Source organism: Nesoenas mayeri, assembly GCF_963082525.1.
Source record: "Nesoenas mayeri genome assembly, chromosome: 5".
In the NCBI taxonomy this organism is placed as follows: Eukaryota; Metazoa; Chordata; class Aves; order Columbiformes; family Columbidae; genus Nesoenas; species Nesoenas mayeri.
Genome location: NC_137548.1, coordinates 41,407,739 through 41,419,297, shown reverse-complemented (window position 1 = coordinate 41,419,297; position 11,559 = coordinate 41,407,739). Strand labels below are relative to the sequence as shown.

The 11,559-nt window shown below is 40.5% G+C and overlaps 1 protein-coding gene across 6 annotated transcripts in view; it reads left to right on the top strand.

Annotated features, from left to right (window-relative positions):
• Positions 1 to 253: 253 nt before the first annotated feature.
• Positions 254 to 11,559, top strand: part of CHP1 (calcineurin like EF-hand protein 1) — a 37,731-nt gene continuing 26,425 nt past the window's right edge. For all 6 annotated transcript variants that reach the window (XR_013922132.1, XR_013922133.1, XR_013922134.1 and 3 more), the window contains exons 1-2: positions 254 to 506; positions 5,681 to 5,753. Coding sequence is in view for 1 of the 6 variants with exons in the window: in XM_080344556.1 (XP_080200682.1) it covers positions 440 to 506; positions 5,681 to 5,753 (140 nt within the window). In the remaining 5 variants the exon portion in view is untranslated. The remainder of the gene's footprint in view (positions 507 to 5,680; positions 5,754 to 11,559) is intronic.

Sequence of the window (11,559 nt, the reverse complement as noted above, 5' to 3'; positions counted from 1 at the left end):
CGGCTCCGCCCGCGGCCCAGGGGGCGGAACCACCAGAGCCCACACCCAATCACGGCGGGAGAACTCACCACAGTGGCGCGAGAGGGGCGGGGCAGCGCAGCGGCAGTCGCCCCACGCGCCGCCTGCTGGCTGCAGCGCGCCGCCTCTACCGCAGCTTTAACTGCCGCCGAAGGGTGGCGCCTGCGCCTTGGCTGTTGTGCCGTGCGCATGCGCGGGTGTCCTCGCGGCCGCCGGGCGGCTGAGGGGCGGGGTGAGGCGACAGCGGCGGCTGGGCCGGGACGGACGCGGCAGGCGGGGCGATAAGAGTCGGTGCGGGCTCATCTTCTGCCTCAGTACAGTGGGCGGCCGTGGTTGGGCCCGCGCTGGGGTAGCTGTGGTACCGCTGTTGCTGTTTGTCCGCGTACCTCGGCCCTTCGCTTCCTCAGGCCTAGCGGCGGCGATGGGTTCCCGGGCATCCACTCTGCTGCGGGACGAGGAGATCGAGGAGATCAAGAAGGAGACGGGCTGTGAGTGCGGGGCGAGGAGGGCCGGGAAGTGCCGTGGGGGCTGGGTGCCGGCGCGGGGCAGCGCTCCGTTCCTTAAGCCGAGGAGGTGCCTTGGCCGCCCCGCCGTCCGTCTGCTGGCGGCTGCGCGCTGAGCGGTCCCCGGGGCGCCGGCCCTGCCTGGTGTGGGGAGATGAGGGCGACTGTTGCTTTCCCGGCTGGGCTGTGCCTCATCTCAGCCGGCCCCAGGCCGAGACCCCGCTGTCCCCAGCGGCCAGGGGCGGACATGTCGCGTAGGCCTGTCGAAACCTGGTAAGCGTCTCTTGGTCCGGTCGCGGCGCAGGAATGGCCCGGGGCTGGCAGGAATCCGCGGGCAACGCGTCCCCTGTGGGACTGCCGGTCTGCTGCTCGCTGTGGGCTGGCAGCAGCCGCCGGCTCTAACTGTAGCTGCTGGGAGTTGCGGTGCTCCCTGGGCTGGCCTGAACGCAGCAGGGACAGCGGGGCTTGGTGTTTGCTTGGTGCACTAGAAAGCAAAGGCTGCCATCCCGCCAGCTGGGAGTATGGGTCTCTGGCAGTGCTGGGTCTGCGGGGGACTCCTCTCCTGGGAGCCGTTACTGGAGCTTGAGGAGGCGAAGAACGGCTGTATAGACGCAGCGAGGTGTGAGCGGGGCGGGAGCCGGCGCTCTTGGTACCTGTGCGATTGCGTTCCATCACAGAGAACTCGGTGGATTTCCAGTTGCCTGTTTCTGGAGTTTTCCAGCAGCTGTTTATAGTCCGAAAGAGCTCTCATTGTATAGTGTTTTTTTTTTTTTTTCCAAAATGTTGTCTGTTACATAGGTTATCGCTAAAGCTGCTTTAAGGGTATTCAGATTTAGTGGCATTTAGAAGATAGAGGAGGTAACATAACTCGTGGAAATTGGGTATGGTTAACTAAAGTGAAAATTCCTGCATTAGTTAGCAATCGTGAGAGCATTATTCAGGCTAGACTGTGGTATATGCCATATAGTATTTGATTGAGTTATTTTCCCTAAACATAAATAAACATAATGTACTTTAGAAAAGCACAAACTCAGTGTTGTTAATTTACTTGATAAAATGTAGTCCATCTGAGAATTCTAGCAAATACTGAATGGTACTAAATAGAGGGTTGGGTGCCCTTCTAACTAGTTGAAGAGTGGAGGTATTAACATCATATTTATCACTTTGCTGTTTTGTTTGGTGCATTTTTTTGTTTGTTTGTTTGGTGGGTTTTTGCTGTTGTTATTTTTGTTTTGTTGGTTTTTGTTTGTGTGTGTTTGTTTTTTTTTTTTTCTCCTTCGGGGAAGCAAGGTCTTCCCAGATCATGCTTTTTTCCTGCTTATGCTTGCTCGTCTGCTTTTGCCTTATGAAAATACTTTTCTCAGTTTTCTTTCAAATAGAAATGCTATCATATGTTCATTTTAGGTGATAGTTTATTTGCTTCAGGAAAAGGAGTGGAAGGAGATGAAGACAGTACTGACTGACATAATCACAACAGCTGAGTTAACATGCTTTCCATGATCCTTTTGCCATCTGTCAAGAGAACCTTCTACTGGAGGGCTATGATAAACAAATAGAAATTTCAAAGTCTACTTATACAGCAAGAACTTGCTGTTTGTGTTTTGTTTTAGGTTTTTTTGTTTGTTTGTTTTTTGTGGTTTTTTTTGTTGTTGTTGTTTGTTTGCTTTTTTCCTGATCATAGAGTAAAGGTAGCCTCACTTCATTTTTAAAGATACTTTAAAAAACAAACCCTAAATCTGGAATGTTTTTCTGAAAGGTTTTTACTTTTTTCCTCCCTGTCAATATTTGATTTATTGTCAGTGGTGATTCATTCCTAGAATTTTCCTTGTGGTCCCTTCCAACCTGGTATTCTATGAACTTTATATAGCACAAAACTGAATTGTTAATGATACTAACATGAGTGATAAACCATATGTTAATGTTCTGTAGCTGAACAGACTAAAAGGTTATCTTTTAGGGAACTTGAAGCATACTCTTTCATAAGCCATACAATGATACTTAATTTCTTGAATGAAATTTAAGTTAGGATTAAAGTTCTATGTTACTTTTTCTTGTGGTGAAAAAAACTTTGTAGCATAGTAAGTTTAGAAAAATCTGCTAAGGTAATGTTTCCAAGAACTGGATAATAACATGTCCACTAAAACATCTACTTAGTGATGGAAGATTTCCAGTAACAGGTGTTAAGCCTAAAGTTGACAGTCCTAAATCTTATATAATGTAAGCAAGTTGTTTGCTTTGCATATAAACGTTTTGAAATTTGAGTTTGAAAAAACCTTCAAGTAGTTTTAATTGCTTTTGTATTGCAGTAACAACTAGAAGAAACAGACGAGAGGTCGGAGATGTTGCTTGTCTGCATTCTGTTCCAAGTTTTTGGAAAACCATTGGAATGTAACAGTATTCAGACAATTTGGTTCGCACCGTTTGTTCCCATGCTTTGAAGCAGTCTACCTAAGGATTAATAATAAACTAGTGCTCATATCAGACCTTAGGAGGAAAAAAAATATTTTAGTGATAACAAGGGCCGGATATCCTGATAGATATTAATGTATTTTTCTAAGTATAGAAATATCATGTATTTATATGGCTTTCTGCTAATATTTTAGACAAGTGTCAGAATGTTTAATTGCAAAAAAACTTTCTAATGACTTACTAGAAGTAAAATAGAGGGTACAGCTCCTATACTAGAAGTTTTGACTTAATTTTTAGAAGGGCCTTAGTGGAATAGCTGGATAGATTAAGTTGTGTTTCAACTAGCTTTAAGCCTTAGCCTTTGATTTTAAGAGTTGGTCATAAAGTGCAGATCTTGTTTCTGTTTCTCCTGTGATAAGCAGGTGTAGGAAACAATTCTTTTGCAAATATAATCAGCCCAGGCAGGATCTCTCAGCAAAGCATATTTTAATAACGATTTTGCAAGACCAGGTGTTCTACCTAAAGGCAGGCACACCTAATAGGGCAAAAAGCCCCTGCCCCAAAATCCTGGCCACAATTTCCCTCCCCTGTTCCCCATTGGTTGGGTACTGCAGGGTTTACAGACTATCCTGACACACACAATACCCTTCCCCTTATCAGTCTATTTAAGATATGGATTTCTGGTACTTTGGCTACACTCCTCCCTAAATTAACTTATCAATACAGGTATTGGTATGTATACAGGTGTCAGTACATATTCCGGGAAGAGACTGTGTATTACATTAAGAATTCATAGTCTGATGTCTCTCAGTCCTTCCTCCCTAAATTAACTTGTAAATACAGGTATCAGTATATATTCCGGGAAGCGACTGTGTATTAAAGATTCATAGTCCGATGTCTCTCGGTCCTTCCCCCCTGCTGGGGTCAGGTTATGTAAAAACAACAGTTCTTCGTTAAATGTTCCTTACACAGGGAATGTCAGATTCTTTATTTTGAATGAGAAGGCAAAAAAGTGTCTAGTGATGCAGCTTTCTTGAGGCCTGAGAGCCAAAAAGGAAATTAGGAAAAAATACGGTGGTGGACTTGATTCATTTTTGTTTCTTGTGTAGCTATGACATGCTTTTTGTCTGCTCCTGTCAATAGCTACATACTATTTATCACACTCGCTGTGAGTTACTGACATTAGTTTGGAAATAGTAGCTACCGAATAGAATTCTCTTTACTTTCTTTCCAGGGAGGAGTGGTGTACAGGGCTTCTTATTGGAGATGTAACTCCAGGCTATTTTTTTTTTATTATCAGTTGTTGTTATTGCATATCATATCTAAACCACTAAATCAGAAATGCAAAATTTGAAGGCTTTAAAGCACTGATGCTTGCTTTCTATGTGTGTGTTGCTAACTTGAAATTGAGCAAGATGCCAAATCTGATTGTAGAGAAGTTGCCTTAGGTGGAACTGAGCAAATTGCCCAACCCTATGTAAAGAATGAAAGTTGCCTGGGAGACAAGGGGCGGTGGGGGTGGGGAGGGAAAAGCTTCTGGCAGGTCCTCCTAAAAGAGGGAACAGTTGAACCTAAACGAATAGCCTGGAGAAAGAACAAATGTGGAAAAAAAAAAAAAAAGTTGACTCTGTCGCAGATCAAACAACTGTTGTGCAACCTGTTCCCAAATAAGTTTTAGCAAGTAACAAAAGTATAGAAAGTATTGTACACATGCTGGTGAAGGCTTTTAAAACAATTGAATCTGAAAATGACACGAAGTACTAGTTGAACATTGTAGAAAAATCACATCTTTACCAAGTAAACATTAGAATTCAATTCAGTCTTATTTCATGTATTTATTAACTTTATCTGAAGAGGCTCTGAAAAGACAGGATCTTTTATAGGGCATTCTTTCAGTGTTAAAAGAGCTGCTGTTCTAGATAGTTTTAACCCGCTCCCATCATGGACTGTTCTGAAGACCTAGATGGCTAGTATCTTGGGTGGTCTGAGACTTTGGTAATCTTGACAGCATAATGGTAAAATTAGCATGAGATCTGCAATTTCTTGTTCAAACTGCTGATTTAAAAAGTCTGCAATAGCTTGCTGCTTGCTTTATGTCCCAACTCCTTCCTGAACTGATTTAGAAATAGGCTTTGTATCTTTTAACTTGATGCCCTGGAAGTCTGAACGTGACCCTAGTGAACTGCAAAATGAAAAACCTGTTTAGATTCAGGCAGTCTTATAAAGGAAGAAAAGTGATCAGGTGTGAAATCTCTCTGACCATTTTCCACATGCAGAGAAACTGAGTACACTTCCCATCTTTAGATGTAAATGACAAAAGAGAAGGAAAGATGCAGCAGCAAAGGTCTGCAGTGTTGCAAATGATGTAGAGGTCATCAGTGGAGGCTGTTTCTGGGTTATTTCTCGTTGTAAAGGAAATACGGAAACTGTGAATCAAATATTTTTTTCTTTTTAATTGCCATTTACTGAATCAGATAACCAAAGGATGTTAGAGATCAAAAATATAAGGGGGTAAAAATCAAAATTAGCCAAATTTTTGAAGAATAGGCTTATTTGTGGATTCTTGAATATTAAGATACAATATACAGCTCAAGAAGTCCCTCAACTGCTGATTGCTGTGTGATTCCAAAGTATCTTGTGTATTTTTTTTTTTTTTTTCTCATACCACTGCTTCTGGCAATAGAGTAGTTTGGTGTCATGAGTTCTTCCTATGAGTAAACATGCTAATTTTTTCTTCTTTTTTTCTTCAGTCTCCCACAGTCAAATTACTCGCTTGTACAGTCGCTTCACCAGTCTAGACAAAGGAGAAAATGGCACTCTTAGGTGGGTATCATCACTAATTTGGCTGTTCTTGTGTTGACACATATCTGTAATGGTACCTTGCTGTTGTGGGGTGCCTGCCTGTTTTCCTCACAGTGAATCAGTGAGGCTATTATAACAGGTTCTTTCAAACCTAATGTGTACATGGATATTCAAGTTTGTTCTCTTCTATGAAAGGCCAAGAGAAATCTGATTGTTGAACCAAGATGCGCTATCAATTGTCTGTACCGTAGTGCTGAAGTTTTGTGGCAGTTAATAAAAGAAAGGTCAGATGTGGTATTCAAGGCCTTAAAACAACTGTTCAGAAATGTTAAACCATGTTTATAGATTATTTTTTACCTTTATGTGTTGCTTCTAGTAATTATTACAAGAATAGTTCCATTATATCTTCTTCATCATGACTTTCATAAAAAAAGATCATTTATGCTTTGGGAGCATGGACACTTATTCTTTTTTTTTTTCTGATGCACTGTGTCTTTTAACACTACTTTGATCTGCAAGCCCTTTACTATTCTTAACTTTACACTTCCTGTTGAACAAACATGTCTGTTAGCAAGCTCAAAAATAAAAAGAGTGAGCTGGAACCAAGTCACTGTGACTAAACAAATATACATTTTATTCTTTAAAGTGCTAGTCAGTGATATTCCAAAACTTTTAAAGTGTTTGTTTTCTGTCTACAATTTGAAATCTATGAAAGGGAGCCAGTTTCTTACAACTTAATCAATTAAATAAAGATGAGGCTTAAACTTTATCTGCAAAACATTGTTCACTTTGGACTGAGTCTGCTGGAAAGAATATTCTCAACTGAAAGGTAAACTCTAGTGGGATGATTGTCTGTTAAAATAGGTCTTTGCCTGCTGCCTTTTTTTCTGTAGCCTTCCCCACTCTGGTTATTGTATTGCATGTTGGTATTGGTTTCCTCTTTATTTACTGAACTAATTATGAATTTTGATTTTATTAAGTTTATTATTCATCTCTTCTGATGTTTTCTACAGATTAATATTAGGGAAACATGACAAATAAGAGCTGTCCATGATTGCACCAGGGCTGCAATTTTGCGACCTAGTTGGTCGGAGATCATATTGCCAGTGCGAGTCTGTTGTTTTTCTGTGTTGATGCTGATAGTTGGGACTCATCTTTGGAAAGTAACTTACAGCTTTGAAAACTTGCTGGGCAAAACAACACGAAAGCAGTCTGAGTTTTCAGGTGGATTTTTTTCCCATTTACCATATAGCTGTGTATGCTGGAACCAGCATGCAGGGAATTTGGAGAGAACGCAGTAGAGAGTAGGAAGGGGAAAGGGACCTTACTGTAGCATAGCAGATGGGGTCTGGCTGGGATGGACTTGATTTGTTTCATAGCAACTCTATCCCTGTCAAACCTAGTAAACACGGATTTAGCGATTGCCTGGGGTTTTGTATATGATCATGCAAAATGTGATTGTAGGATGCACTATGAACCTATAAAAGCTAGACATACCTGTAAACCAACCAATCTGTAAAGCTATATATAATAGAATCACTGCTTAGAAGATGGTGACAAGTTGTAAGATAGACTGGCTTTGGCAGCGCTACCAGCTTACTACTGTTTCCTTTCTTGATGCAAATATGCAGTTCCTTCTGGTGCCGCAAATTGCTGAGTTCTCAGTTAACATTTAATTGGTTATGGAGTTGTACTGTACACAGGACCACTGAGTGATTATTTTTGGTTAAAAATACTCTTTCCCCTTCTGGCTTGTATAGGTATTTTTAAGCTGACTGACTCCAGTGATTTGGACTGTGGCTGTACTGTAAATATCTGGACTTGCACAACTGAAGAAATGACAAAATGGATTGTGGGTGTGGAAACAATTGGCTTGGGATGGGCAGGAACTTCTTAAGGCCACTCTGTCACCAAAGCCAATGTATCATATAAATTGTAGCACAGGCTAATTGGCCATTGTGACATACAGGTCAGCTGATGATATTGTAGGTAAGGTTAATAGTATGTATGTCTCAAACTTAAATTACTTGAATAAGAAGAACATTAACAGCCTCTTCAGACCTTGCATGTGGGTTTAGTCTTCACTGATTAATAAAGGTGATGGCTGCCAGACCAGTCTAGCACAATTTGAACGTATTATAGAACACATTCTTCCTCTGCTCTTCCTTCCCTCCAACTTCACATTCACCTATTGAGTCCATAAAGTTTGTATAAACTTTAAAGTGATTGTACTCAGTTTGCGTAAGAGAAGTAATTAATTAAATATGCTAAGAACGTCTGTTACACAATGGGTAGTTTCATAGTATTATGTATCAGGAGGAGTTTGACTTTCATTGTCAATAATCACATGGTACTTCAGAAAGGAAATGAAGTTTGTTTGGGAAAATTCCAGCAACTGTGTAAATGGTGATCCCTTAACTTCCAATCTTGACCTCAAAGCATAGCCTCCTCCCAAATGTGCCTGACTTAGAGTGGCATTCAAATTTTGAAAGCTGTCCTGGCACCCACAATATGTGGAAACCATTAAGTCTAAGTAGGGGAAAGCTACTTCCTGAAAAAAACAATGAGGGGAGAGTAAGAACTACAGCTTGGAAGCTCCTAAGTGTTGGTTTCTGAAATACTGATGGAAGAGAACTTGCTAGTTTGAGACAAGCAAGATGAAGTTGTCACTTGCTTACTACTGCCAAACAGTTCAGAAGGCGTGTCTTCTGTTTGTTTCCTGTGAGCAAGAATGACTTTTTCTGTAGGGATGACTTACACGTTTGACTTACAAAGCAGACATGACAGAAATTGCTTATGTGACTATGATGAAGAAAAGAAGTGTTAGGCAGTTTTTTATGGCATGAAATCTTTAAATGTGTACCACCCTTCTGAAGAAGGCGAAGAGCTGTGCTGTCCTTCTTAACTATGTATTAAAAATGTGCAAGGTAAAGAGCACTTGGTACGGAAGATCTGGTAGATGATGATTAATCCTAGTGGTTATAAGAGACAGGTAATTAATTCTGTAACTATAATCAAAAGCTGAAATCTTTCCAAGCCTAATGTTTCTATCCAGTGTACCTATGTGCAGTTTCAAGGAACTTTCTTTTTAGAGTTACATAAATGAGACCTAAGAGAAGGTTATTGGAGACAAAACTTCATATGTCTTGTTTGAGCTCTTCCCCCCCTTTTCATCCTTATCTAAATGACTATAGCCATAGTTACTCATTAGCTCTTATCAAATCTTCAAAAGTGTAGAAAACTTTTGTACTTTTCTTTAGTTTCGCTTATCCTAAACAAAATGAATAAACTCCCTCAAACTTGTGCCATCGGAATGAAACCAGATCATGGAAACCAGGAGAAAAACTGTTACTTTGAAAATTCTTTTGTCACCTTTTATTTCAATATTGTTACATGCTGGGCTGCTAAAACGAAAGGTTGATACCTGTGGATGTCCACAGCGACATCTAAATGGTGAAATCTGAAGCATACTTGTTCTGCCTACATCCTAACTATAGCTCACGAGGAGACCAGTGTGCATGTTTTCTTCTTTACATTCTGATTTCTAGGATGAGGCAACTGAAGTGTATGACCAGAATAAGTATGTGCTTTTTTCAGTGAGTCTCCTTGTTGGGCTGGTGCTGAAGTGTACACCACACAATAATACATCTGTTCCAAAACTTATCTACTAGTAAATAGCTCCAGACAGATATATATGGAGCTATAAAAAAGGAGAGACTTGTCTAAACTGCTACTCTTCCATGTAACACTTGCATGGAGCCTCTCCCTTATGGCATTTTATTAACTGGGGAAATGGCAAGTTAATTAATTCAGAAGTATTTTTTATTGCATGGCAATTGGTATAGTGTGGTGAGAGTGGAAAAAGTAAGGGAGGGCAAGTGTTCTGAAAGCTGATAAATGAGGAGAATAGACACACTGAGCTATTGATGCATGTCTCATGCCTACGAAAGCTGTTCACAGGATGGTGTCTCCTGAAGAACTTCAGAAAGTTCTGGTCCTAAGAGTAGGGTAACAAGAGCTAGCTGGACCGTCTGTTAATCTCTGTCAGTGAACTGAATCATTTCACTCTGGAAAGATGTCAGGCTTGTTCATATTAGTTCAAATGGATATTGCAAGATTTCAAGGTAAAACATAAAAGCTAGCTCTCTGAACATGGCATTCTTTAACTTTGCTCAAGAAAATTCAAAGGATTTTTAGCTTTGTCTAAAACAGAGAGGACAGGCAGGATATGGGTATGGATTGCAAATTCCATCCTCAACCACACTTTATTCACACTGCCTTTCCCCTTCTTCCCCTCTCCCCGTTGCTCATGTAAAGATCACCTTACTTTCAGTGTATTTCTTGGCCTAGTATTTATAAACTGCTCTGATAACTAACCAACTTTTAAAATTTGTGTAGAGCATGTGTAAGGATGAAGTTAGATGAGATAGCTGACTCGGCTGTGGAAGAGGATGGTGTCCATTCTCTTTCCATATTATTTCTCCAAGCTCCCAGCGCCTCTTTCTCAGCTATGGTGCTCTTAGATTTTTTTTTTTTTTTTTTTAAGTTTTTTGGACTGCTTCAAGTTGCTAATTCAACAGAAAGATAATTGGGAGGATGAAGAAGAGAAAGGTGGGGAGCTTTTCTGGGGGTTAGTGAGATAAATCAGATGACCAAAAGGTTTGATGAATGAGCCAGCCAACATTAGCAAAGGAAGGGAGCAATGAAACCCTTTCAGTAGCGACCTGTTAAATCTGTTTGACCATCTTGCATGATATACCTTGCTTAATTATTTCCCTTTTTCAAGTGATTTCTTGTTATCTATATCTTCTGGATGTTTTTCCTTTGTTCTACCACTTCTGTTTTGCATATGGTTTTTCTCTCTATTGTTTTACTTTCCCTCAGCTCTGGATAGCCCTACCTTGCTCATCTCTGTTGTGGGAAGAGTACTCTGCTACTATCTAGAAGTAAAAAGAACAGGAACAGCCAGAAATAATGGAAGAAAGAAAGAAAGGGTCTAGTAGGTTTTTTGCAGCCTTTGGGGTAAGGCAGAAACAACTTTACAGTAAGGATCTGCTGTGTGCCTTGGAGAGTATACTCATGCTTAGAAATACTTGTCTTACTTAGAATCTACAAATTCCTTACTGCAAAGTATGTCTAGGTGTAAATGCACTGGTGTATATATTAAATGGTTGGCCTGCATAATGATAACATGCAGTTGAAAGTTGCTTTACATGTTACATTTAGGAAAGGATTTAACAGAAGACAGGTTCCTGGAAAGATACTTAGAAGAGCCTTGTTGCCATGGCTCATGACCACAGAAGAACTAGAGGGCATAAAATTTCCTGTAAGCTCCAGCCTCAGCCAGGTGAACTTGGTTCCTAATGGCTGCAGGAAGCCTTCGTTTATAAAGTAGAGAATAACTTACCTCATGTATTCGTTTACTTTTATGGCTGTTACAGCTATTTCAATTATAACACTTACTCAGTAATGTGCTCTTAATAAGCAAAAATTGTCAACTGCAATCCTGATAATGACAGGACAAATAGGTTTGAAACCTGGGGAGTTATTTGTGGTTAATTGTTAATCTCCTGCTAGAAAGCAGAGTAACTGGAGGCTGAAATAACGGCTGTAAATTGAGGCTGAATGCTAAAATGTAGTGATATGCAAGTAAAAAATTCTGAAGCATTAGAATTTTTCTTTAAATGAAAGAGAGGGCAGTTGCTACTTTTAGTTTGTAAATGTTGGCATTGACACCAAAGTCCTGTTGTTAAAATATAGTTACTAGGACATAGGTTTTCTACATCACTGCATCTCCTGCCTAAATTGCTAATGCATACTTTGCCCT